The sequence below is a fragment of the Eulemur rufifrons genome, chromosome 2 (genome assembly GCF_041146395.1).
Source record: "Eulemur rufifrons isolate Redbay chromosome 2, OSU_ERuf_1, whole genome shotgun sequence".
Lineage (NCBI taxonomy): Eukaryota > Metazoa > Chordata > Mammalia > Primates > Lemuridae > Eulemur > Eulemur rufifrons.
The window spans coordinates 16266561-16293902 of NC_090984.1; the positions used below are offsets into that span (position 1 = coordinate 16266561).

General features: G+C 57.4%; 2 protein-coding genes across 5 annotated transcripts; one reads left to right on the plus strand and one right to left on the minus strand.

The window, feature by feature from the left end:
* Nucleotides 1-413: 413 nt before the first annotated feature.
* Nucleotides 414-13763, plus strand: MYDGF (myeloid derived growth factor). Its single transcript, XM_069480149.1, has 6 exons — nucleotides 414-671; nucleotides 1559-1609; nucleotides 7733-7794; nucleotides 10051-10132; nucleotides 11821-11893; nucleotides 13242-13763. The coding sequence occupies exons 1-6, from the start codon at nucleotides 498-500 to the stop codon at nucleotides 13319-13321; spliced, it is 522 nt and encodes a 173-aa protein (XP_069336250.1). The 5' UTR covers nucleotides 414-497; the 3' UTR covers nucleotides 13322-13763.
* Nucleotides 13764-14288: 525 nt separating this feature from the next.
* TNFAIP8L1 (TNF alpha induced protein 8 like 1) lies at nucleotides 14289-27048 on the minus strand. Of its 4 annotated transcripts, none has more exons than XM_069497201.1 (3): nucleotides 26989-27009; nucleotides 25300-25492; nucleotides 14289-17798 (listed from the first exon to the last, which is right to left on the minus strand). In XM_069497201.1, exons 2-3 carry the CDS (start codon nucleotides 25319-25321, stop codon nucleotides 17233-17235), a joined length of 588 nt encoding a protein of 195 aa, XP_069353302.1. In that variant the 5' UTR covers nucleotides 25322-25492; nucleotides 26989-27009; the 3' UTR covers nucleotides 14289-17232. The 4 variants fall into 4 exon arrangements, with proteins under 4 accessions (XP_069353302.1, XP_069353293.1, XP_069353312.1 ...); XM_069497192.1 differs by having other exon boundaries at nucleotides 25288-25492; XM_069497211.1 differs by lacking the exon at nucleotides 25300-25492 and having other exon boundaries at nucleotides 26989-27048.
* Nucleotides 27049-27342: the final 294 nt, after the last annotated feature.

The following is a 27342-nucleotide window of genomic DNA, read 5'->3' on the forward strand; positions in this document are numbered from 1 at the left end:
ACGCCCGCTTGAATGGTATCACGTTCACCAGGCACACACGGCACTTGAGCTGATGGTGCCAACGGAAAGGGGCAAATCAACTGGTGACCCATGGTGTTCCAAGGACAAGTCTTTTTTTTTTTTTTCCCTCGAGACAGGCTTTTGCTTTGTTGCCCGGACATGAGGTTCAGTGGTAAAATCGTAGCTCACTGCAGCCTCAAACTCCTGGGCTCAAGCGATTCTCCTGCCTCAGTCTCCCTAGTAGCTGAGACTACAGGTGCATGCCACCACGCCCGGCTAATTTTCCTACTTTTTGTAGAGATGGGGTCTTGCTATGTTGCTTGTAAGCCCCGCCGCCTTGTAAGCCCCGCCCAAGATGGCAGCCCCGCCGGGCGCAGGGAGCGGGGCGCGCCGGGTGACGTCACCCCGCCGACGCCGACGTGGCCTCAGGCGCACGCCCCACGTGTCCCTCGCCGCGCCCCCTCCGCCCGCCCCTGCCCTGAAAACCCTGTTCCAAGATGGCGGCGCCCAGCGGAGGGAGCAACGGCGGCGGCGCCAGCCTGTGGGCCGTGCTGCTCCTCGGGGCTGTGGCGCTGAGGCCGGCGGAGGCAGTGTCCGAGCCCACGACGGTGGCATTTGACGTGCGGCCCGGCGGCGTCGTGCACTCCTTTTCCCAGAACGTGGGCCCGGGGGTAAGTGCCACCGCCGCCCCGGGCAGCGGAAGCGACGGATGGTGCCGGTCGGTGGTCCGGGGAGGCTGAAGAAGGGGCGAGGCCTGAGGAGGGGGTGCGGCACTGTGGGGGTGGGGTCGTCACTGCACTAATAGCAGGCGGGGCGTCCTGGGGGCTGGCGACGTTGAGGGGGTGTGGTCACGAGCCTCAGCGCCTGTCTCACCTGTCACCTGCCCAGAGTGTCCTGGCAGCCCGAGAAGTGGGGAGAGGGCAGTGAGGAGAGCGACGGGAGGCTGAGGGGTACTTCCGCTTCCTGCGCCTGCCAGGGGTCAGTCGCTGCAGCGCTGACGAGGGAGGAAGTGCTCTTTCCTTGCCTTGCACGAGGTCCCACATCATGGAAGGTGTGAGGCCAGGCCCTCCTTACCTGGAGGCAACAGGCCTGGGTTTACCCCAGCTCTGTCCCCAGCTTGTCAGCAAAGTCCCTTCCTCTCCCAACTTCCCTTTCACCGCCTGTAACAGCGGTATCAGTGGTTGCTGTTTGTCGAGTACTTCCGTGTAGCCAGATACGATGCTAAGTTCTTTATATGTCAGGCCCGTTTTACAGATGAGGAAATACAGGCTCAGAAAGGTTTTCACTTGTCCAGGGTCCCCAGGTGTCACTGCTTCCAAAGCCCATGTTCCTAGAGGGGTGGGTGTTGGGGGGGTGACCTCCCTCTTCCTGTTCTTTGTGTCCCAGAAGCCACGTGGGTTGTCTGTCCTGACCCAGGAGCTCCACAGTAGGGAGGCAGGCAAGGGACTTAGAGGCCTTGCAGGGCTGGCCTGCAGGGACACCAGCCAGAGGGATTGTCTTGACTCTAGATGTCCTAAGACTACCTTCTACCAAGCCTCTTTTCTCTTCCATTCTCTAGGACAAGTATACTTGTAAGTTCACTTACGCTTCTCAAGGAGGGACCAATGAGGTGAGTTGTTCAAAATTCCACATAGCTTACTATGACAGTATCTGTTGTCATACAGAGACATTGTCTAACGGATAGTGAAGTTGGGTCGTACGTACATCAACTTACACTCATTCAACTATTCCTCCTTAACCAATAAAAGGGAAAGTGCTCATGTTAAATAGTGACCACAGATTCTGCTGCTGTTACTCCACAGAGGGAGCAAGTGTCTGGACAAAAGGAAGGACGTGAGATGTAAATCTGCTGTTCCCATGAGCCTCTGTTAGGGGTGTTGTATTTGTCTTCTATGCTGTTTAACAAATCACCGCAAACTTAGTGGCTTAAACAACACCCATTTATTGTCTCACAGTTCTGTAGGTGAGAAGTCCGGGTCAGCTCAGCTGGGTGTTTCATAAAACCGAGATCAAGGTGTCACTGGGCCAGGCTCTTAGCGAGAGGCTCTGGGAAAGAATCCTCTTGTAAGCAATTTCAAGTGGTTGGCAGAATTCAGTTCTTTGCAGTTGAAGGACTGAGGTCCCCGTTTCCTTGCTTGCTGTTTTTTCTATCTGGTGGCAGAAAAGCAACAAAGATTCGAAGTGTGAGAACACAAGCACTATTGGCTGACTTTGAGGGGACCACATGGCCAGGAGTGCAACCAGCCTCTAGGAGCTGAGAGCGGCCCCTGGCTGGCAGCAAGAAAGTGAGCAGTTCGGTCCTACAACTTGGGGGAACTGAATTCTGCCACAACCGCATGAGCTTGGAAGAGGACCCCAAGCTCCAGATGAGAAGCCAGCCAACACCTGGATTCTCTGGGCCTTCAGAACTGTGAGCTCATAAATGGGTATTATTTTTAAGCTACTAAATGGGTAGGTGGTAATTTGTTATGCAGTGTAGTGGGTTGAAGGGTGGCCCCCAAAAAGATATGTCCACATCCTCATCCCCAGAACCTGTGCATATGACCAGATTTAGAAAAAGCGTCTTTGCAGATGTAGTTAAGGATCTTGAGATGAAGACATCATCCTGGATTACCTAAGTGGACCCTAAATCCAGTGACAAGTGTCCTTATAAGAGACACACAAAGGAAATTTTATATGATAGAAGAGGAGAAGAAACACAAGGAAAGGCTGGGCGTGGTGGCTCACACCTGTAATCCCAGCACTTTGGGAGGCCATGGGAGGTGGATCACTTGAGGCTGGGAGTTCAAGACCAGCCTGGGCAACAGAGGGAGACCCTGTCTCTACAAAAGGTTAAAAAATTAGCTGGATATGGTGGCATGTGCTTGTAGTCCCAGCTACTCAGGAGGCTGAGGCAGGAGGATCACTTGAGCCCAGGAGTTGGAGGCTGCAGTGAGCTATGATGACACCACTAAAAAAATTACAAAAAAAGGAAACACAGGGAGAAAGCCATGCCAAGATGGAGGCAGAGCTTGGAGTGTTACAGCTACAGCCAAGGAACACCTGCAGCCACCAGAGGCTGGGAGAGGCAAGGACAGATGCTCTTCTAGTGCCTTCAGAGGGATCGTGGCCCTGCCGAACCATTGATTTTGGTCTGCCAGCCTTCGGAACCAGGAGAGCATAAATTTCTGTTTTTAGCCACCAAATCTGTGGCCAACAGCCCCAGTAAATGAACACACCGCAGCAGCAGAAAACAAATGCAGCTGGGACTACACCGCGGCAAATAAGTACTCTGTGAATGAAATACTTGTATTAAATTCTAGCTAGGTACTACTGCTTGGTTTTCATCTGGAAGAAGAGCGGCAAGTGTTTGAGAAGCAGCACAAGACAGACCTTCTCCTTGGAATTATTAGAAAGAACAACGCTGTCACTATGAAATCAAGAAAAACACCTTTTCTATCCCTAAAAGTGCTGTCTTCCTTAACACCCAGATGTTAGTAGCTACTCCAACTGCAGAACATTCCGTGGCATCGAGTCCCACAACAGTGTAGTCTAGAGATGGAGCTGCGTGGGAACCCCAACGGCAGATGCCACTCATAGCCCTGACACTGCCAGTGACATTCTCAGAGCTGTGCAGGCTGGTTCTGAGGCCCTGAGCGTCTCCTCCTTGGCACTGTGGACACTGGGGCCGGATCGTTCTCTGGGGAGGGCTGTCCTGGGCACTGCAGGTGCTGAGCAGCGTCCCTGGTCTCCACCTACCCCGTGCCCGGAGCACCCTTTCTCCCAAGTTGTGACAACCAAAACTGTCCCCAGACATTGCCAGCTGCCCCCTCAGGGATGCCCATGAAATCCACTTTTTAAAAAAATTTCAGGTATACTTTGTAAATGAAAGTCGCAGTCCATTTGGGCCACTGTAACAGATTACTGTAGGCTGGGTGGCTTAAACAACAAACGTCTGTTCCTTGTAGTTCTGGAGGCAGAGGTGAGGGTGCCAGCAGGGTCGGGTATGGTGAGGGCTGGCTTCCTGGTTGGGGATGGCCGCCTTCTCGCTGTGACTTCACATGGCAGAAAGAGGGCAGTAGAGCTCTCTGGGGTCCCTTTCATAAGGTCAGTAATCCCAGCGTGCGGGCCCTGCCCCCATGACCTCATCACCTTCCCAAGGCCCCACCTCCTAAACCCATGAGACTGGGATTAGGTTTCAACGTATGAATTTTAAGGGGACAGGAACATTGAGCCCATTGCAATTCCCAGCTTCCATATTTTAATAAAATGTAGCAAACACTCAGCAACCTCCCTCCCAGAAGTGCCAGGGGTCATAGCTCTGCTGTGGAATGTCACCTCCCCTTGTGTGATCTTCTCCCTGGCTCCCGGGGCAGTGGGCATCCTGTCATTGTTCACTTTTCCTTCAACACCGCCAGGCCTCACCATTCTCCAAACCTTCCATCCCCCTGTGGGACAGTGCCAAGTGTTGGAACATTCTCCCTGATGACAGTCCCCCAGGAGCGCCAGGGCTGGTCTGCACTCGCCCTCTGCCACACTTCAGCCCCAAAGCAGGCTCTTTCTGTAGATAACTGATTCTTTGGACAATAAAATCACAGTCACACCGCTGACATGGGGTTTCTTGGGTGCCCTACACTGTGCAGAGCCAGGTACACATTTTATCCTCACCCCAACCCCAGGGGCAGACGCTGTGCTGCTCGTCTCCCCATTTCACACTCGAGGACTTGGGGCCCAGAGGCTGGGTGCGGCCCCAGCTCCCACAGCTAAGAGATGTTAGAATGTCCCCAAAGGGCAGATCCCTGACTGCCAGGGACCAGGAAATGTCCAGTGTCACCAACAACTAATAAAAAATATATCAGGGCCAGGAGTGGTGGCCCATGCCTGTAATTCTAGCACTTTGGGAGGCCGAGGAAAGAGGATCACTTGAGGCCAGGAGTTTGAGACCAGCCTGAGCAAGAGCAAGACCCCGTCTCTACAAAAAATAGAAAAATTAGTTGGGCGTGGTGGCACACGCCTGCAGTTTAAGGTTGCTGTGAGCTATGCTGACGCCAGGGCACTCTACCCTGGGCAACAGAGTGAGACTCTGTCTCAAAAACAAAACAAAACAAAAAAAACTCTGGCTTTTAAATTTGTTTGCATGCATAATTTTTTTTAAAAATGTTTAAATATTTGACCCGTGTTCAGGAACCCTTTAAGAGCAGTGGGAAACCTTCCCAGATATAGCTCACTGGATAAAGCTGTTTCTGGTGCTCAGAGGCCCTGGAGCCATGGACAGGTGTTTCTCAATTAAAAAAAAATATGTTGAGTTGGCAGGTATCCCCTGTAGCTGTCCCTTGTCCTTGTCATTGGAGTATAATTGGTGACCACATTTGTGCTCCCAGGCAGAATGCAACTAAGTGACCATTTACTCCCATTATAATTAACATCAAAATGGCCTTGTTTCTATTAATGAAAAAGCTCCCACATTAAACCAGGAATCCCAACAATCAGAGTCCATTACTACTCTTGGGGGAGGCCTGTAAACTCCTTTTATTAGCACGACCAAAAAATTGCCTGGGGCAGCCGAGAACACTACAGTGGGTTTTCCATTTCCATGTGGCCAGGTTTTCGGAGGCCCGTGAAAATCGGAATAAACTGGTAGCAATGTGTTTTGGAACCGTTTTAAAATTTTAATTTTTTTAAATTTAATTTTAAACCTCACATCGTTCAAAAATAATGTTTAAGTATTAGAAGGTTTGTAGCACCCTCCATGTAACTGTGATTATTAAAATCTTGTGTTCTGGGCCAGGCACGGTGGCTCATACCTGTAATCCCAGCACTTTGGGAGGCCAAGGTGGGAGCATCACTTGGGGCCTGGAGTTCGAGACCAGCCTGGGCAATACAGTGAGACCTCTGTCTCTAAAAAATATACAAAAATTCAGATGTGGTGGCACACGCCGCTAATCAAGCTGCTAGGGAGGCTGAGGCGGGAGGATCAGTTGAGCCCAGGAGTTTGAGTTGCAGTGAGCTATCATGATGCCACTGCACTCCAGCCAGGGCGACAGTGAGATCCTGTCTCTTAAAAAAAAGAAAAATCTTGGTCTTGTTCAAGGACTTCTTTTTGTTCATAGAAGCAAGCATGAATATATTGTCTTTTTTATTTTTTTATTAATAGGCTTTATATTTTAGAGCAGTTGTAGGTTCACAGCAAAATTGTGCAGAAAGCACAGGGTTCCCACATACCTGCTACCTCCCCCGCACACACCAAAGGTAGCATTCCCGCTGTCAGCTCCCCCCACGGAGCGGGGCATTGGTTGCAATCGATGAACCTGCATGGACACGTCATCCTCACCCAGGGTCCATAGTCTAAATCAGGGTTCACTCTTGGTGTCGTAACACTCTGTGGGTTTGGACAAATGTGCAGGGACGTGTCTGCACCATCATAGCATCACTCAGAGCAGTTCCCCTGCCCTAAACCTCCCCTGTGCCCGCCTGTCCCTCCCTCCCTCCCCCCAACCCAGGCAGCCACTGATCTTTTACTGTCCCCACAGTTTTGCCTTTTCCAGAATGTCCTGTAGTTGGCATCGTACAGTGTGTGGCTCTTCCAGACTGGCTTCCTTCACTAAGCAGTATGCATTCAAGGTTCCTCCCTGTCTTCCCGTGGCCTGACGGCTCATTTCCCTTAAGCGCTGAGGAACATTCTACTGTCTCGATGCCCCACCGTTTATTTGTCCACTCCCCTCCGGAAAGACACCTTGGATGTTTCCAGCTTTTGGTGATTATGAATAAAGCTGCTATAAATATCCGTGCGCAGGTTTTCAGCTCCTTTGGGTTAATACCTAGGAGCGCAATTCCTGGGTCAAATGATAAAAGCATATTTTGTTTTGTTTTCCCTTCTTTGTTTACTTAAGCAGGATAACTCACTGTTCTGCTCAGCTTTGTTATTTTATGCAACACTGTATCCTGGGGATTTTTTTGTATCCTATCTGCAGTGCTTCCTCTCAGTGGCGAAGTCTGGAAAAACTGTATCCATCAAGCCGAGAGTGTACATTGTACCCATGAAGGGATTTCTCAGCCCCGCCACCTTCCCGCCCCTCCGGGTCTCCAATGTCTGTTATTCCTTAAGTTAAACTTTCTGTTTTGGGATCGTTATATATTCACGTTCAGTTGTTAAAAATCACGCAGAGAGGTCCCAAGCACCCTTGACCCAGGTTCCCCGGGGGTGACACCCTCAAGACGCTAGTCACCATCACAGCGGGACATTGACGTGGACATGGGGCCAACCCTCCCTCCTCCCGATCCTTGGGTCTGCATTTTCCATTTGGGCTGTAACTGTGGGACGTGGGAGGGCCCCAGTACCCCCCGCCCTCCCCACTTGGTGTTTCAGCCAGCGGGGGGCTTTTGCCCCTCTGACCTCACAGAGAAAGCTCTCGCCGTAGTTCAGTTGCGATCCTTTTTAATACGTGAAACTGGACATCTTTTCATGTATTGAAGAGCCGTTCAGCTCCCCCTACACTTGGGAGCCGGTTGGGGCGGTTTCCAGGAGAGGCTCCACATTTGAAGGTGAGGACGTGGGACTGGTGAGTCCCCTGAGCACAAACAGACACCCAACTGCAGGCCACAGAGGGGGCAGGGCAGGGGGGTTGGTGGCCGGTCCCTGAGCCGGGGGGCCCAGGAGAGGCACCGCCAGCTCTGCAGGACTGGAGGCAAAGCCGGAACTCTCCCAGAGCGCCCGTGTGTCCTGGGCTGACCCAAGCTTGTCTTCTCTCCCCAGCAGTGGCAGATGAGCCTGGGGACCAGCGAGGACCACCAGCACTTCACCTGCACCATCTGGAGGTGAGCGCGGACTGGGGAGGGGACGGCCGGGCTGCTGTGGTGTCGCCCGCTCCAGGTGGGGAAAGGGGAAGAGGACAGACAGACAGGTCCCTGCACCCCTGGAGGGGGACACAGGGCAGCGTGCGGACTCAGGAAGTGCAGGCAGGAGGGGCCGCCACACTGTGCCAGGGGACCAGGGTCAGGAGTGCCCCCCAAGGAAGCGCGTTGAGGGTGAGGCCAAGGGCCCCGGGGAACGTGTGCCCAGCAAGGGGCTGGAGCACCAGGGGAAGGGGCCAGGGAGGGCCCTGAGGGCGGCACAAAGTCACCAAAGGGCTTTTGGGGGCAATTTTTTTAAATCGAGATAAAATTCCCATAAAATACAGCTTTTTGAAGTGTACAGTTGAGTGGTAGTTAGCGCACTCAGAGGGCCGTACGACACCACCTATCGCGTTCCAGAGCTTTCCTACACCCCAAAAGGAAACCCCGCCCCCGTTACCCATCGCTCTCCATCTCCCCAAACCCCCAGCCCCTGTCACCACGAATCCACGTCCCGTCCCTGTGGACCTGCCTGTCCTGGACATTTCATAGCAATGGAACCACATGCGTGCGGGGACTGCAGCGTCCTCCGTAAATCACTCAGTTCCTGTTTTCCCTCAGGCGGTTCTTCCACTAGAATGTTCTCTCTGAAGGACAAGACCGATGGTTTGTAACCTTGTGTGGGTCGCAGACCCCCGGGAATGGGACAGAAGCTGGGCCCCCCCATCCCCGAAATGCCCAAACACACACAGCCCACGGCAACTGCACACAAGCTCGGGCCCTCGGCCCCCTCCGAAGTCCACCGAGGTGTGGTCTGGGTGGGGGGTCTCGTGCGAGGAGGAGGTGCCCACCCTGGGGCCTGCCCCTCGGCTCCTCAGTCAGGTTCCCGAGTGCAGTGCCTGCCCCGCTCTGGTCGTCTCCTTGTCCTCCCACCTCCAGCGCAGCTTGCCGAGGGAATGGTGCGTCCCGCGGGGCAGAGGGTCACGGAGTTCAGGAATCCCGTCCCGTCTCCGGGGGTCCTCGCAGCCCTCGAATGTGTCGGCCCAAGTGATGCTTGTTCCTGGGGTGTTTATGTTGTGCCCGACAGCGCAGGCACTCGGGAGGGACCTCAACAGAAGTCAGGGCATAGTCCTCAGTGGCCAGGGGTCAACAGGGGGCGCAGATTAACACAGCAGAGACGATAAGAGGGCAGCGAGTGGCGGCGTTTAATTAAAGGGCGGGCAGTGATGTGGCACTGCGTGTGGGCGTCGTCGCACGGTCTCCTGCTGGATGCCTTGCCATCTGCAGGTGTTTCCCTAGTGGTTTGGGGAGTGGTTCTCGCCCACTCCATGTCACAGGCAGGCAAAGGCCCCAGGGGACCCTGTTGGTGCCACTTCCCGGCCCAGAGAGAGCAAGGAGCCAGGGGTCCGAGAGGGGCCCTCTGAGCCCGGCCGCCCTCGTCACAGGGCAGCCCACGGTCCGCGCTCGCCTGTCTGCAGAGCACAGCCTGGCATAGGGCGTGTGCGCACCGGCTCCCTAGCGGCACCCGGGTGGGCGCAGACACAGGCCGGGACTGGGGTGGGCTCTGCCTGAGCCTGAGTCCTCTTACCTGCCCCACCTGGAGGCTCCCCAAGGACACGCTCAGCCCCGGAGACCTGCTGACCCCAGGGCCACCCGCTTGGCCTGCGTGGGCCTGGCCCCCAATGACTGGGCCTGGGGGCAGCTGCTGGGGCTTGGAGAATGATCTGGGGGCTCCCGGGATGCTCCCAGCCAGGACACCCACAGAAACGGCCGCTCCCCTGCCCCTGCAGCCTCACCACCCCATCTCAGGCCCCTGCTGTCACCTTCTGGCGCCTTCCACCTCTCCAGTTCCTTAAAAGCTGCCATTTGCACCCTTTTGGGGACCTGGGCAGAGCTCTTTCCCCCACTTCCTAGTTAACTCCTGTACTGCTCACCCTCCGGGGTGGGGGGCCTCTGCTGGCCACGTGTTGCCCCCGCCCCACTGCAGACCTGGGATGGCGACAGCAGGCAGGGACGGACACAGCTCACAGCCCACAGGGGAAAGAGGCCTGTACGTAGTAACCAGCCGGGGGAACATTCCAGCACGGAGGAAGGAGGGCGTGAGGCTGAGCGGACCCGTCAGGCCCAGAGCAGGGATGCTGGGGAGCGGCTCCATGCAGAGAGGCAGCCCCACCCCCGCCGGCCCAGCCGGGCTCCAGGCCCCCAGCCCCGGCCTGACCCCGGCCCGCCCTTGCTTTGCAGACCCCAGGGCAAGTCCTACCTGTACTTCACCCAGTTCAAGGCCGAGGTGCAGGGCGCCGAGATCGAGTACGCCATGGCCTATGTGAGTAGCTCTGCTGGGGGGAGGCTGTCGTGCTGGAGCGGCTGCCGGGATGTCCTGCCCTGAGACGGCACCTTCCAGACCGTGGGGGCAGGGAGGAGAGGGGACACTGGACCCCAGAGGGAGGTTTTGTAACTTGGAGGAGTGTGGTGCCCACCGCACAGGCCTCCCAGGTCTACAGGCTCCGAGGGAGGGTGCGTCTGGTGTCCCGAGGGGGACCCAGCTGACCCCGAGTGACCCAGTGGGCGGAGCAGGAAATGGACACCGTGGCCTCCCTCTCCTGACACCCCTGCCCCCCTGCCTGTCTTCTGCCAAAGCCACCAGGGAGCCAGGGGGTGAGGGGACCCCATCCTGCCGTCCTGGGTGCTCAGCCCCAGGGACGTGGGCAGGGACAGCAGGGGCCAAAGCGGACCTGCAGGGGCAGGCGGTGCGGCTCGCTGGTGGCAAATAGGACGCGGTGCCCCTCGGCCAGCAAACCTCCACTTCTTGGCCCTGGCAGTGCCAGAGCTGGTGCCTGGCGCAGGAAGGAGCCGCCCCCACCATGGGGGGCCCAGCTGACCACACTGCAGAGACCCCCCTTCTGCATTTGGGTCAGAAACACTGTGGAAATGACTCCTATCCATCCAGCCTCAACCAGAGAAGCAGGGCCAGCAGGAGATGGGTGTTAGGAGACCGATCGCTGGGAACGGGCCTGCACCACGGGGGCACGGCCAGGCAGGGCGGGCATCTACAGCCCCAGCCCAGGAACTGTGAATATGATACGTCTTCCTCAGGGAAGCCTCGCTCTGCCTGGAGGCCTCCAACTGATCGAATCCGGATATCCCAGATCTCCCAAAATAGTTTCCTCCTTTCCTTGAGGTCACCTGACCACGGGCTTTAACTACAGCTACAAGATACCTTCAGAGCCACCCCTGCAAGCGTTTGCTTGGAGAATCGGGGCTTCAGCCTTGCTGGGTTGATGCATCAAACTGACTATCCCAGCCCGGCGCCGAGACTCCTGCTGGTAATCCTGGCGCTTTGGGAGGCTGAAGCAGGAGGATCGTTTGAGGCCAAGAGTTTGAGACCAGCCTGAGTAACATAGCGAGAACTGGGCTCTACAGAAAAATGTAAAAATCAGCCAGGTGTGTTGGTGGCACCTGTAGTCCCAGCTACTCGGGAGGCTGAGGCAGGAGGATCACTTGAGCCCAGGAGTTGGAGGTTGAGGCTGCAGTGAGCTGTGATGACGCCACTACACTCCAGCCTGGGTGACAGAGTGAGACCCTGTCTCAAAGAAAGAAAACAGGAAAACCACTATTCTTTTGGCTAATTTGAAAAAGAAAAAAACACAATTCTGATGGTTTTTTTCCTTTTACCATTTAGATAAGAGGTCCAGCCATCCTGATTTTTTTAAATGACAGTTAAGGGGCTGCAATGCTTATATTATTTCCATAAATTATTAACTGAAAGGAGAAAGATCAGGTCAGATACTGTCCTCCTGGGATCTGCGGTGGGGCCTGAGGTTTTAAGCCAGTTGACGGGCTCTTGGGTAGGGGCACCAACCCGCTGCTACTGGCTTCTCTTTTATGGGCTTAGAAAAGTCTCTCTAGTAAAAAGCGCGTGGCTTTAGTCTCCACTTCTCTGGGAAGCAAACTGAATCCTCTTCTCAACCAATGAGATGGCTCTAAGTAAAGTTTCCACCTGTTCCCATTCAGTCTAAAGCTGCCTTTGAAAGAGAAAGTGATGTTCCCCTGAAAAACGAGGAGTTTGAAGTCACCAAAACAGCAGGTATGGAAACCTGGGTTGCGGGCACAGAGCAGAGCAAGTGGCAGGAGGGCGGTGGCAGCATCCCCGTCAGGGGGCGATGTGGCGGGAGTTTGGAGGTGGAGATTGTGTCCCCACGAGGGTCCTGGAGATGATAGGCCAGGCGGCCGTCCTCAAACTGGCTCTGCCAGGAGCCACAGGTGAACGTTCTCAGCTGTGTGGGGCATACGGGCTCTTTTTTAAGCAACTCAAGTCCACTGTTGTAGCACAAAGCAGCCGTAGACAGCACGTCCGTGAACAGGTGTAGCCCCGTGCCAGTAGCACTTTATGAACACTAAAACGTGAATTTCAGATAAATTTCCCATAGCACAAAATACTGTATTTCTTTGATTTTATCTTTAAGCTTTTATTCCCCCTGCACCTGTAGTCCCAGCTTGCTTAGGAAGCTTAGGAGGGAGGAGCGCTTGAGCCCAAGAGTTCAAGTCCAGCCTGGGCAACATAGCGAGACCCCTCTCTTTAAAAAAAAAAAAAAGCTATTTAAAAATGTACAAGCCACCCTTGGTGTAGGAGCCGTACAAAAGCAGGTGGTGGGTCACGCTTTGCTAACTGCTGTTAGAGATCTAAGAGCAAGAAAGTTCATGCCCAGAGCCCTGTGTCCTTAAGGGCGTTTAGCGGGTGAGCTGCAGAGGCGGGTGGGGACAGCAAACACCTGCACCCCAGCTGTCCTGCCCGGTGACTAGAAGCAGCTTGGAAGCAGAAAGCATCAGGGTGGCTTCGAGGTCGGGGCCGCACAGTGCTGAGGGGAGTCCCCGCCACGTTCCGAGCCATGTCTGAGCCACGTTCAGCCACACAGGGCAGCGCTAAGCAGAAAGAGGGGCAGAAAGCGCAGAGTCGGGGCAAGGGTGGGAGACGGGAGAGCGGCCGGGTAGGGCCGGGAGACTTGGGGATGGAGGAGCAAGCCAGGGTCCCTGACCCTGCTGGAGGGGTGTCCCGTGGGCCTTGGACAGGTGCACCGTGCTGAGCAGGAGGTGACAGCCTGGCCCCACCCCCATCCTGCTCAGCCTGGGTCCTCCCCACCCCGGGCTCTGTCTGCACCCCTCCCCCCACCCACTCTCCATGTGGCACAAGTGACCAGGGCTCTTTCCGCTGCCCACCCGCGAGGTCAGCTCCACCAGACTCTCACCCTCCGTGCCACCTTTCCTCTGTCCCTCACCCACAAGACATTCGGTGCCTGGGGCCTTTCCACGTGGGCGTCCACTTTAGGGACTGCTCCCCATCCCTGCCCGGCCTCTCCCACAGGCCCCACCCCACATCCCAGGGCCCTGCGGAGTCGTGGACTGAGGGGGCCCAACCATGTGTTTCTTCCCCGCAGTGGCCCACAGGCCTGGCGCATTCAAGGCCGAGCTGTCCAAGCTGGTGATCGTGGCCAAGGCGTCCCGCACCGAGCTGTGACCCGCAGCCCCGTTGAGGGTGGCGCTTCGTCATCTCCACTGAAGGAGCCCAGGGGCCTGAGGGGGTGCCCATTACTGGTTTTCTAGGGGGGACTCCCGGATTTCAGCCCAGGCCGACGCCGCCCTGTCCAGAGGGGCTCGCCCTGCCGGGCTGTCCCACCCCTCCCCGGCTCCGCGCCCTGCGTGCTCTGCCGGACTCGGACCGTGCTCCCCTCCGACCCCGGCCGGCCGCCCTCTGTGAGCCTCTGGGACTGTTTTTGCACCGTGTACCCAGGGGCCTCCTTTCACATGAACTGGGAAGAAATGAAAGGTTTTTTTCATATTTAAATAAAAAAGATGATTGAAAACCCACCACACAGACTGGGCCCTCCCGGCTGGGCGTGTCGGGCGGGGCTCGGGCTGCAGCCCCCACTTCCATTCCCTGTCGGAAGAGGCTGAGGCTCCCTCGCCCGGGGCACGTGGCCTCTCCAGGCTGGACCCGAGGTGGCCGTCCCTGAACCTGCGGACCGGCCACTTGTGCTCACCGAGCCGGGGTCCCCACGAGCGCATCCCTGTGGCCGCCTCCCCCGCCAGCGCCCCGGCAGGGGGCAGCTGCTCCAGGGCAGACTGCGCTCCCCCAGCCGGCAGTTGGTTGGGGTTAGCTTTTGGAAGCCGTATTGCAGCACGGTGACTTCAGAAAACAACACCCACGAGCAAACCAGAATAAGTAACGGAAACCCCCAAATGCCCCAGCCACTCCCCGCTGGTCTCCCGGAGGCGGGCCTGGGATTTTGACCTTCAGCCTGACCTCCCACCGCGTCTTCACTCCAGTCTTCACTCCAGCCCGCCTGGCCGTGCACTGGGGCTGCCACTGGGAACTGGTGTGGGGACGGACCAGGACCTCTCCGGACCTCTCACTTGCCGGACCCTCCCTCACGCCAGCCCTGGGAGGTGGCACTGCTGCCCCCCAACTTTCCAGAGGAGAAAGAGGCTGAGGGCTCCTGCCCGAGGTCACGCCTCTAGAAGAAACGGAGTGAGGCCCCTGCCCTGCTGTCCCCGCCACTGTCCCTGGCATAGACGCTCCTTCAGGGTGAGTAGTGCAGGAGCTCAGAGAATGACTGTTCCCAGAAACCAGAGTGATCAGAGGGGGCCCTGGGGCCCCAAGATACTCAGCCAGCCTTGACTTCCCAGTGTGCATTCTGAGCCGCCGTGTGACGAAGTTCCTGACACCTGCGCCCACAGGGAGGGCCCCAGACCAAGAACAGTGGGGCTCTGAGGTCTGGGGGGCACAGTGACCAGCCGTGTCCTAGGGACCCCTCCCAGGGCCGGAGCCTTTCCCGCTGTCGGCTTTGCCCCTGCACAGGGCCCGAGAGGTGGACGGGGCAGCACTGCCCACGGCCTCGTGTGCGGAGAACACTTGAACCTGCACGTGGGCGGACTGGCCGAGGGAGGGATCCTTTGCTGGTCAGGCCAGACTCACCCATTGCGTCCGAAGCCCTGGCTGACATCGGCGATGCGACAGGATGCAGGGCAGGTGTGCCTGCCCACAGCAGGGCATCTGGGGCCACAGACAAGCCTCCCACTTGCCCCAGCGTGGGTGTGTATAATAAGCATCTTTCTGTTTTCAAATTCAAGGTCTTGCTCTGTCCCCAGGCTGGAGTGCAGTGGCATCATCACAGCTCACTGCAGCCTCCAACTCCTGGGCTCAAGTGATCCTCCTGCCTCAGTCTCCCAAGTAACTGGGACTAGAGGCCCACACCACCACGCACAGCTAATTTTTAAATTTTTTTTTTAGAGATGGGGTCCTGCTATGTTGCCTAGGCCAATCTTGAACTCCTGCCTCGGCCTCCCGCAGTGCTGGGACTACAGCACGTGCCACCACTCACAGCTAAATTTAAATTTTTTTAGACACAGGATCTCACTATGTTGCCCAGGCTTTCTGGAGCTCCTGGGTTTGCGCGGCCCTCCCGCAGTGCTGGGATCCCAGGTGTGAGCCACCGCGCCTGGCGTGCACGCGCATCTTAATGTAGCTTTCATGGGAACTCAGAGACAGAGCCCCCCTGGCCTGCAATCTCTGGCCGTGACGAGGGCCGCAGCCGTCCTTCACCCGGGCGTGCGGGAGCCACACTCTGCAGCCTCCTGTTCTGCCATCCCAGCACCCGGCGGGGCGGAAATCGAACTTGTCAACAGGGGCCGCGGACGCGTGACACTGACGCGAACCCTCGGTTTAAAAGGCCAGAGCCCCGGTCACAGCCGAGAAAAAGCTGTCAGACTGCACCAGGCAATTTAATCACCGGCCCCACACCACGCAAATGGAAGGTGTGCGAGTTTATTTAAATAGTTCTGTGCTGCTCTCTGGTTTGTTTAATTAAACCTCAAGCGTATGAAAGAGTCCAGACAGGATGCGCGCCCAGCCCGGAGCAGGTACAATTAGGCACATGGATCTATGCAGGCCGAACGGCCAAGGGCCCGGGGTCTTCTCAGGAAAATCAGAATGTGGTTCATTCTCGAACGTTGCCGAGGTCGGAGGAGAAGGTTGCCTTTGAGGGGCGGGGCTGGGGCAGGAGCCGCTGGCTCCCGGGTGAACAGGCCTTTGGAGCCGGCAAGCTTTCAGGAGAAACTCCAAATCCAGGCTGGTACCTGTAATTTCCTCGTTTTTTTTAATGTTGGCGGCTAATTCCAAATGTCTCAAATCCTGGATGGGGCCGAGCGAACCTCCCTCCTCGCCCAACACGGGCCGCAGGGCGCCCGGCACAACCGCTGCCCTCCACAGACCTGGCTCTACAAAAGGGCTGTGGAACCGCGTCCCCTCCCCGGCAGGTGCCCCACGTCACCCTCCTGAACACGGCCACACGCCCAGAGTTGAGAACTGCTGCATCTCCCGCGGATCTCCAAATGCAGGAAGACTTGTCCAGCTTTGCTCATGGGAACGACACGGTCGGTTGGTTGGTTGTTGGTTTTCCGAACAGGAAATCATCGTTTTCAAACGTACGTGATTCCCAAGGCCGATGGCTTATAAAATCGGAAGTGTACGTGCGTCTCTGATGGTTTTGCCCTCACCCCTGAGTGGGGGGCACGCTCCGTCCCCTTCCACGTGGGAGTCGCTGGGTTTGACCCAGTCACACTTCCCGAGTCGGGGCTGCGTGTGTTTCCAGCCAAACTCACCGGCATCCCCCCGGAATCTTCTCTGACTGGGGCCGCCGGGACAGAGTCCCGCGGACTCGGGGGCTTAAGTATTTCTTCTCACTCAGTTGTGGAGGCCGGAAGTCCAAGATCAAGGTGTGGGCGGGCTGGTTCCGTCCCAGGCCTCTCCCCGGCGTCTGATGGGGGCCGCGTCCCTGACGTTCTCTGGCTTGTGGAAGTGTCGCCCCAGTCTCTGCTCTGTCATCACTGCCATTCTCCCTGCGTGTGCGTCTGCATCCAAATGTCCCTTTTCTAAGGACCCCAGCCATTGGCTCAGGGCCCGCCTACTCCGGAATGACATCATCGGAGCTAATTACATCTGCAGTGACCCTTTTCCCAAAGAAGATTTTAGGGGTTAGGATGTGATCAAGTAGGTTTTGTGGGGGCCACAGTTCGCCCCTTTCTCCTGACCTTGTTTGAAGGAGTAAAAGCCCAGGCAACATGGTTAAGTGGGACACGCCGGCCTTTGGCTGACATCTAGTGACACGGGGCCAGCCTGGCTCACGGCACGCAGACAGGAGTGGCAGGTGGCCCTGAAGAGGCAGTGGACCGAATTTTTCCCCCCATCAGACCAGGGCTGGGGAGAGGAGAGGCGACGGTGTCCTTTGAAACGGCCGGTACAGATGGTTCAGTGTTCTCCTAAAGCGGATGGGTCACCCGTCCAGGGTCGCTTGGCCAGAGTCCAGCTGGGAGAAGAGAGTTTTAAGAGCCCCCCCACTCCGCCCCCACAGCAGGCGGGCGGCCCGGGGGTCACAGGCTGCCCTCGTCCAGCATCCTGCCCAGGCCCTCGCAGATCCTGCACAGGTGGGAGCGGTAGGGCTCCGCGGGCCCGTAGAGCGCGGCCAGGAAGTCGCAGTCTGCCAGGTGGCCGAAGACGTGGTTGATGCGGCCGTGGGACTTGGCCGTGAGGTGCGGGCCCACGGCCTGGTGCAGCAGGTCCCGGCACTCGAGCAGGCCGGCGGCCAGCACGCGCCGGTCGAAGGTGAAGTCCACCTGGTGGAAGCTGACGGCGGTCATGGCCAGGCGGCGCGCGCGGTGACGGAAGCGCTGCAGCAGCGCCAGCTCCTCCGCGCCCAGCTGGCCCCCGCGCAGCAGCAGGCCCAGCTTCACGGCCACCTTGACCAGGTTCTTGAGCACCTTCTGGGCCTCCTTGCGGCTGCGCGTGAACTCCTTGGTGGCGCGGTACAGCTCGTCCAGCACCTCGCCGCTCGTGTCGTCGATGAGCACGGCCGCCACCGCCTTGGACGGCATCTTGCTCAGGAGCTTCTTCTGGGCCTGGAGGGCCAGGCTCTTGGTGCTGAAGGTGTCCATCGGCCCTGCCGGGGGAGAGACAGACCCATCGTCAGTGTCCACGGCCCCTGCAGCCATCCTCCCCCCTTCCCGCCACTTTCCTGTGCTGCCACTGTCTTCCCAACCTGTGAAACTGGGCACACGCCAACGTCGTATCTCAGAGCGCCCAAACAGGCAAGATGCCTACGTAGGAAAGGCTTATGGGAAAATGGCATTCACACCAAAGAGATAAAACCCAACAGACCCTAAGGGACTTAAAGAGAATTTGTTTCTTAAAAAAAAAAATAAGGTGTGTTAAGTCAAAGGAATGAATGTGTAATGGTGAAATCTGATCAGGGCTGTCTGCAGTCAAATGCTCAACCACTGAGCTACACCCCAACCTAGGCAGGGCCTTCTGAATTCCAGTATTTGTGGGGCCTGACACCAGCCCCCCAAACCCACTGCATCTTTGCTGTGAGTTGAGAAGGGGCCAGGGCAATCGTGACCGGGGTTCCATCCCCCTAAGTCTGGCTCCACCCTCATCCCACAGCTCTGTGAGATGGGGTCCTGAGCCCCAGGCCTTGGGCGTTCCGGTTGGAGGCACCCAGTTACTATGACCGATGCCCCTGGCCTCGCTGCCCCTGCAGGGTCTACAGCAAATGTCCCCGAGGCCTTAGGCCCTGAGTGAGCCCCGGGGGCAGCAGCCTGGGCTGTGGGCGACGTCTGTGGGGTTTCTGGGAACGGGTTACGCCAGTGACTCCTCCAACACGGAAACACTACCTTGCAACAGCTCCTGTCCAGGGAGGGGCCGGGGAGGTGGCCGAGGTAAAGGGCAGGCCAGCTCTCGGGACAGTGACCAGTGCCTCTGCCCATCTGTCACATCTTCCTGCCACTGCAGTCTGCCAGACTTCCCAAGCTCTGCAGCCTCCCCCTCCAACCACCTCCTTCCAAGCAGCTCCAGAATTTTCCTAAATTGCAGCACTGTGCGTAACCCTTCCCTGCTCAGAACCAGCCCACAGTTCCTGTGGCTTCTAGAACCAAGCCCCACACCTCCCTTGGGCCCTTGACTCTTCCCTGGTGGACCCTCAGTACCCGGACTCCCAAGGCCTCGTCCCTGGTGAACTCCTATATATCACCCAAAGCCCTGGCCCCCAAGCCCCTGCCTCTTCCCTAGTGAAGTCCTATACCTCCCACACTTTGGCTCCCAAGTCTCTGCCTCTTCCCTGGTAGACTCCTATACACCCCTCAATACCCTGGTCCCCAAACCCCTGCCTTCTCTCCTTGCATATTCATACTACTTAGCTTAGCCTGGACACCACTTCCTCCCGGAAGCCATCCCTGCACTCCCAAGCCAGCCAGTGAGGCACCTCCTCTGAGCCACATGGTGCCCCCAGCGTCCCCCATCACTGCTTTGCTTCCCCGGCCACGGGGAGGGAACGGATCTGGTTCCTTATCCCCTGTGTCCTTGGAGGCTCCAGAAACATCTGCTGCGTGAAGGAGGACAGGCTGGAAGAGCCGGGGGAGAGGGGACGGCCTGAGACCCGCCCTGGCTCTGTCCCGCTGCCCCAGGCCCTGGTCAGCACCCACTCCCACCCCGCCCAGCCGAGGCCTCGAAGGTCACGTGGGTACCCACCCACCCCTGACGACCCCACAAAGCCTGTCTTTGTGAGAGCTCAGGCCCCAGCGCTCGGCTGCCCTCAGAGGTCAGGGCGGGCACGGGAATTACCGGAGGGGCCTCCCCTGACCCCCGCCCTGGTCACGAGACCCGGCCTCTGCACAGGCCTGGGCCAGAACAGGGGTCCTGTTGACTCAGCGCCACGTGGCAGGCCCCAAGCCAGTGCCCTGTGCCTGTTCGTCATTCCCGCCAGGCACTGGGCTGGCTGCCCGTTTTGTAGACAAGAACACAAAGGCTCAGAGACGCTGAGCCACTTCTCCAAGGCCACACAGCAACACAGCAACTGCTGATCCCCCATGCTGGGGTCTTGGAGGGCTGGGAGCTGTCTCCCCATGACAGAACCAACCCCGATATTTAAAGCCTGCTCCCAGCAACATAACCACCATGTGCCTCAGTTTCCCCATCTGTAAAATGGGGAGGATCAGAAGCAACTTTGTCCTGTGCCAGAAGCTTGTGGCCAACCCCAGTGCCCCCCAGGCTGAGAGTGACCCCTGGGCAAGAGGCTGGAGTCCACATCCTGGAATTCCACCATTCGAGCGCTTGCCTCAGCTCCCCGAATACGCAGACCTACTTCTATCTCTGTGACGTTCTCTGTGAGACAAAAAAGCCACCAGCCATCCCCCCCGCCAAGGCTCCCCCACCAGTTTTTCTAGAACGATCCATTCTGTTCCCTTTGCCTGGACACCTCCCATTACTCATTTGGCAAATCCCTGCCCACCCCTCAATTTTCAACATCACCACCACCTCCTCCTGGAAGCCTTCCTGGATGCTCCAGGCAGGACCCAGTGTCCCGTTGCTCCCACGGCCCCCTGGGCCTCCTCCCTGGCCGCCCTGATTGCCTTGGTTCCTGTGCCCGTCTCCCTTGCCCGACGTGCAGGCAGAGGCCGTGTCTACACCGTTCACACCGTGTCTCCAGCGCCAGCCCAGGGCTTGGTCTACAGCAGGTGTCCACACACGTGTGTCGAATACACGAGAGACGTCATGTCTACAAACATCAGAACCGAGAGGGGAATCCCAAGCCCCCGGGTCCAGCCTCCCCAGTTAACAGATGAGCAAACTGAGGCTCAGAGAGTAGAAGGCCCAGCCCCAGGAGCCCAGTGGCCCTGGAGCCTGGGTCTTTCCCCTCTGCAAGTCCCGAGGCTGCACAAGCTGGCTCAGGAGGGGCCTGTTTACAGGCGGTAGGAAGGGCCTGGGCTCCCAGCCCTGCAAGGCCAGCAGGAAAAGGGGCGGGGGCCGGGCAGCTGTGGCCTCCACACTCCTAGACATCAGGGCAGCCCCCAGACCTGCGGACACCTGGGCCAGGCGGCCAGCTGCACGGGCCCCCCACCCCCATCTGCCCATTGTTCTGCCAGAAACTCCCCCAGCCAGCAGCCAGACAGGGAGATGACTGGGGTCTCAGGGGGACAGGCCAGGGACCAAAATAAACCCGGGCCTTCCTTCCTGCAGGAGTCTGTGTGGCTGCCACGTCAGCCCTTCCCGGGCAGGGGCCTTCCCGGGGACTGCCCCGAGGCCCAAGGTCTAGATGCCCAGGGTCGCTGGTTCTTGCCCGACAAATGTAGTCACAAGCAGAACCAGCCTGCCGAAGCTTCAGGGCCTAAACCCTCAATGCAGCCCAGCCAAGAGCATTTATGGAGCAACAACTGTGTACCAGGGATACAGTGATAATCAAAAGGGACTCCAGCTACCTGGGAGGCTGAGGCAGGAGGATCACTTGTTGAGCCCAGGCGTTCGAGAGACCAGCCTGGGCAACATAGCAAGCCCCCATCTCTAAAAAATTTGTAAAATTAGCCAGGCGTGGTGGTGGCATGCACACCTGTAGTCCCAGCTCTTCAAGAGGCTGAGGTGGGAGGATCATTTGAGCCCAGGAATTCAAGGTTATAGTGAGCTATGATGACGCCACTGCACTCCAGCCTGGGTGACAGAGCAAGACCCTGTCTCAAAAAAAAAAAAAAAAAATCAGATTAACAGATCACCATCTGAGGGAGAGTAGAAGGGAGGGAGTCTGGAATGTTCCGTGATTTCTTTTTTTTTTTTTTTTTTTAATTTTTTTAGTAGAGACAGGGTCTCACTCTTTCTCAGGCTGGTCTCAAACTCCGGGCCTCAAGCGATCCTCCCACCTCGGCCTCCCAGAGTGCTGGGATCACAGGCGTGAGCCGCCGCGCCCGGCCTCATGTTATGTGTTTTGATCTGGGTCTGTGCAGATGTCAAAGGTCATTGAACTAGCTGGCTGTACGGCTCTGCGAAGACACTGAGAACCCGCCAATTTTATGCTTTAAAATGGTAAATTTTATGGTGTGTGAATTATAGCCCAATAAAAAAATAACATTTCCCCAAAAATGATATACAAATGGCCAATAAGCACATGGAACGATGCCCCATGTTCTGCGCCATTAGGGAAACGCAAACCAAACCCACAATGAGGTGGCCCTGCCTGCCCCCGAGGACGGCCAGGATCATAAAGACAGACGACAGCAAGTGTCGCCGAGGATGCGGGGGCTTGGAAGCCCCACAGGCCACTGGCGGAGAGTGACCCGGCGCCGCAGCAGGGGGAAACAGTCTGCCGACTGCTCGAACAGTTAAACACAGAGTCACCGTGTGACCCAGCGAGGCCACCCCTGGGGATCTAGGGAGAAATGAAACACACATCCACGTGACAACTCGCACACGGATGTTTACAGAGAGCAGCTGAACTCACGGCAGCCGGCGCCCGGGGCAGCGCAAGCGTCCGCCGAGGGCAAACGGATAAACGAAATGTGCTCCGTCCAGACACTGGAATATCCCTCAGCCGTAAAAGGACAGAAGCTGTGCCACAGGCCACCAGGCAGATGCGCCTCGAGGACGTTACGCTCAGCGTATCACAGAGGACCAGGCGTGGTGTGAGGATACGTCCCCAGGAGGCAAAGCCAAAGTGACCGAAAGTAGATTAGTGGTTTCAGGGGCTGGAAAGAAGGGATAATGGAAAGTGATGGTTAATGGGAATGGGGTTTCTTTTTGCACTAATGGAATGTTCTGGAATTAGTGGTGATGGTCACATAACCTTGTGAACCACTGAACTGTACACTAAAACAGTGAATTTTGGCCGGGCGCGGTGGCTCACACCTGTAATCCCAGCACTTTGGGAGGCCAAGGCAGGAGGATCACTGGAGGCCAGGAGTTTGAGACCAGCCTGGGCAACATAGTGAGACCCCCATCTCTACCAAAAATAGAAAAATTAGCCGGGCATGGTGGCGCACACCTGTAGTCCCAGCTACTCAGGAGGCTCAGGCAGGAGGATCGCTTGAATTGGGGGTTGCTGTGAGCTAGGCTGACACCATGGCACTCTAGCCCAGGCAACAGAGCAAGACTTTGTCTCAAAAGGACAAAAAAAAAAAAAAAAAAAAAGATAAAATAAATACATTTTTAAAAAAAATTTAAAGGATAAATACATTTAATAAATTAAAAATCAGGATTTGGCCCCAACTGTAATACGAACAAAAAAGAAATGGGTGACACAAATTGATATTTGTAAACCACTTCCACGTTGCCAGGCACACAGTGGGGACTCTGTACACATTTCATTAAAGAAAGAATTTCCTTCCTTAAAAGCTCAAGCCCAGCTGTCCTTGAAGACGCATCTCAGTGAACGCACAGCTATAAATTCCCGGGAAAACAGAGCTCCGTCTCATTCAGTTTCTCGGGAGTCGCACTCCAGGAATATTCATTGAATTTTAAAACTGTGCAAAAACACCCCAATCATCATTGCTTGTTTCTGGGGGGACCTTTGCAAGCTGTGGGGGCCCTGGAGCTGCCCCGAGTGTGACTAGATGCCCCTGTGTCCCTGGCCCCAAATGCCTGAACATCCTGCTTTTATCACAAGCAGAAAATAAGAAGCCCTGTAAATTTCTAAAACGGCCCCCTAAGAGAGATTGTCCCTCTGCCACAAAGAGGTCATGCCAGATACCAGAAAACATAAATAAACAGGTTTATTTCAGGGACAGGGATAAGGGCCTTGGTGGGACGGGTGAGGGTCAGAGCTGGGACTGGAATGATAAAGTCTCCGGGAGGAATGACAAGGTCTCCGGGAGGGCTCCAGGCAGAGGTAACAGCCGTGCAAAGGCCCTGAGGCAGGACCGTGTCAGGTGCGGTTGGAGGAACAGTGAGGAAGCCTCAGCCCTGTCCAGAGCCCCAACCACAGGCCTGTCCTCCCAAATGGGGAGACTCCCCCCGCAGTTCTGAGCTCTCCCCACCGTGACCCCAGGCAAGTCCCAGGGACAGCTTTTCAATCTGTAAAATGGGTGTCCAGGCGTGGACTCCCTGGCTCTGTCAACCGCTGTCCTGTCCACACATTCTTCCCCTGAACACCTGACCCTGGACCACACCTCACACTTTTGCCCACTGCCAACGCCACTTCATCTTTTGGACTCTGAACCTTGTCCCTGTCCCCAATTTGGACACTCCAGCTCCCAGAGGCCCCTGTAAACTGCCACTGACACTGACCTCGAGCCTCAGGCTTGTTCCAGACGGAGCATCTTCCCCTGCAGAAGGGCCCTGCTCCGAGAGGCTCTCCCTGACCCAGGCAGCTCCATTTCATCCCTTTTCTATTTTATTTTCTTTAAGAGACAGGGTCTCACTCTGTCTGCCACGCTGGAGTGCAGTGGCGTCATCACAGCTCACTGCAGCCTCCAACTCCTGGGCTCGAGTGATCCTCCTGCCTCAGCCTCCCAAGTAGCTGGGACCACAGGTGCATGCCACGATGCCTGGCTAATTTTCTAATTACCTTGTTTATTTTTGACAATTAATTGTATCAGCCTGTTGATTCACGACTTACGCTTCCCACGCCAGACATGAGGCCTATTCTGGACATTTCCTATAAACAGAGTCACACACTGTGTGTCCCTCTGTGTCTGGCGTCTCTCACTGAGCACGATGTCCTCAGGGTCCCTCCACGCGGTAGAGGATGAATCACTCACTACTTCATGCCTTTTTATGGCTGAGTAAGTCCATACCTGCATTTTTAAACATCATTCAACTGTAAGTTTCTATTCTGTCATCTTAAATGATGGCTGTGTTTAACCACCCAATGGCAAAATTCCCGGGAGCGCGGCAAGTCGCTCCCATGAGCTGGCTCCGGGTATGCCACGGGTCCCTGGCGGCCCTGCCCCCGTCCCATGAATTCTTCATGCCCCACACAAAGGGTGTCAATAATTGATGGCTGCGCTTGGCAGGGCCACGCCGGCCGCTCCGTCTCTCCCGACTCCGCCGACCACGGCCAAAGCCCCCACTGTCCTCATTCCGACACTGCCCACTGCCAACTCCAGGGCTCCTGCGGCGTCAAGCCTTTTATGATGACATGAGTCAGGCCTCAAAAAAGTCAGTGACCATTTTAGTTTTGGAGGGCAATCTGCTAGCCCAAGGTGTGGTGTCACCTGTGGTTCTCAAACTGGGTTCCCCGCAGCCCTCAGGGAGCACCCTGAGGATGGGCAGACTCTGGCCACCAGCTGGGTTGTCCTGGGAGCTGGAACTTTTCCAGCTGTGTCAGATTTCCACAGAAGAGGGGGCTCGGGGACCAAAAATGGGTGTTGGGAGCCCCCGGTCCTCCACTCTACAGAGGCCAGGAGAGGCCCTGGCTCTCGGCCCAAGCAAAAGATTTTGGACAGCGAGAAGGTGGGGATGACCTGGCAGGAGTGTGGATGCAGCCCCTAAAGGTGACCCAAAGTGACTTCTCACCACCTAGAACCCTGCCAGGGGTGTCTTCGGGAATGCTCAGGCGGGTGGGTTCTAGGGAGGGCGTCTGTCGGGGGGATGCGGGGAGGGGGCGGGCCCTCGGTGAAACTGGGCCCATCCTACCCCTCTCCCGGCCCCCACCTGCCCGTCTGCTGTACCTGGGGCCGCACCTGGGCAGGTATGAGTCATCATTTAGAGTCCACCTCTCTCTGGGCGGGGCCATTTCCCTGCAACGGCTGGAGTTTTGTCCTCAAGGCACCCTCTCTCGGGCCCATTTGACAGACAGGAACACTGAGGCCTCCTGAACCCACCACATCGAAGTATCAAGCAACCAAAAGGCCCCTCGCCCAGGACGGCTGACTCCTGGGGAAAGTGAGGTGAGGAAACTGGGGTTCAGCGGGCACCTGACCAGCCACACAGCGGGAGGGGGACACCACGGGGCCTCCAATTGGCGCCTGCCTGACTAGTCTGTTCTGTTCGCTTAGGGACTCCCTGGCCCCCCCAAATCAGAGCCGGGCTCGAGCCCCTCCCACACCCCCTGGGAGTCCAGGCACTCACCCAGCTCCGGCATCCCAGGCTGCCCCAGCCTCTGCCCAGTTCCCAATCCACCTGGGCAGCCAAGTGGGAGAAGCCCAGCCCAGGTGTGTGTGTGGCCGGGGACAGCTCTTTGTTCACCGTTTCCATAGGTACCGCGTCCCTGGGCCAACCCCTCCTCCACCCCTCTCTTGCCTGTGCAGGTCTGTGGCCCGGCCCATCTAGGCGGCTTGTTATGTTTTAAAGTTGGCGCCTGCAGGGCTGCCGCGGTGTGGGAGCGCGCAGTCTGTGCAAAGGCCCCGAGGCAGGCCCGTGCCTGGAGTGTTGGAGGAACAGGAGGACACTCTCGTGGCCCAGCAGAGGGATGAGGGGAGGTGATACCAGTGTCCACATTCCTGCATTTAATCCCCCCAGCCCTCAACCCAGGGAGTTATATTCCCTCCCATTTACAGATAGGGAAACTGAGGCTCAGAAGAGTCACTTGTTTGAGGTGCCACAGCGGTTGGCAGAACTCGAGCCCAGGTGTATCTGAGCTCCCCAACCACTGGGCTGAACTGCTTTCACCCCTCCCGGGGCACTCGCCGCCCCCGCTGAGCTGGGACAGGCTCAAGAAGTAACAGCTGTGTACAGCCCCTCCTCCCACCCCGCCACACACACCACAGAGGAGGTGCTGACGGATGTCGGATCAAAGTGGGAGCAGATTCGGTCCTGCCTCAGTCCTGGCCTCTCTGACCAAGCGCTACCTCCCTTGTGGGCCTCAGTTTACCTTCCCAGGAAATGGGCCCGGTTAGACTTCAGACAAAGGCCAGGAGGCCACAGGTCTGGGTCAGATCACCTGCCACAGCAGTGGTCCCAGCTGACAGCTCCAACACTGAGACTGTGGCTTCCGGCCACTCGGGGCCTCGCTGGGTCTGGGTGGGCCTGGCCCCGGCTCTCCCTGCCTCCCGGACTAGATAGCAGCCACACATGCTCCCACCTCCACACCGGTGGCAGGGCTGCCCGCCACCTGGAACCGCCCCCCCCCCCCATTCTGGGATCTGGCCCAGGCACCTGCCGCCCTGCTCTGTTAAAGGGGCAGAGTCCACCAGAGTCCACGTGGAGGAACGGGAGCCAGTCTCCGAGCACCGCCCCACCCAAGCAGGAGCAGTTCGGACCCAGTCTGTGTCCCCCTAGCCCATACAGCGAGAGAGTGACAGAGACACAGAGGGAAACTGAGGCAGGAAAACAGACTGGGTGGACCCGGGCATGAGGGGAGGGAAAGACAGAGGGTGGCCCAGTGGCTCCCGAGACGCGGTGAGATGGGGGAGCCCAGCACCACCGCTCACCTGTGTCCGGGGCCGTCCGTGTGTCCGCCGGTCGGGACCTGTCCAGCTGCGGCGCGGGGACTAGCGCCCGGGCCGGGGCGGGGCGGGGCGGGGCGGGGCGCTCGGCCCCGCCCTCCCAATCGCCCCGCCCCTCAAAGGCTCCGCCCCCACCCCGTCCCCCACCCACCCGGAAAGAACCAGAGAGGGGCCGGGCGGGGGTAGGCGGGCCGAGTGCCTCGGCTCACCCAATGGCAGCGCGGGCGACGTACGAAGAGACCAATGGGAGAAGATCACCGCGGTAGGCGGGGAAAGGGGCGGGGCCTGGGTGGGGCCAGGCGTCTCAAAGGGGGATTCCTCCGGAATCCGGACCAGGCC

Bases quoted from the DNA above. Each gene is read 5' to 3' on its own strand.
- TNFAIP8L1 (XM_069497192.1), bottom strand. From the start codon at position 25,321: ATGATGACTCATACCTGCCCAGGTGCGGCCCCAG. The intron at 17,799-25,287 runs GTACAGCAGACG...CTCCCCCGGCAG, and splicing joins CTGCCCAGGTGCGGCCCCAG to GGCCGATGGACACCTTCAGC.
- MYDGF (XM_069480149.1), top strand. From the start codon at position 498: ATGGCGGCGCCCAGCGGAGGGAGCAACGGCGGCGGCGCCAGCCTGTGG. The intron at 1,610-7,732 runs GTGAGTTGTTCA...TTCTCTCCCCAG, and splicing joins CTCAAGGAGGGACCAATGAG to CAGTGGCAGATGAGCCTGGG. The intron at 11,894-13,241 runs GTATGGAAACCT...TCTTCCCCGCAG, and splicing joins TGAAGTCACCAAAACAGCAG to TGGCCCACAGGCCTGGCGCA.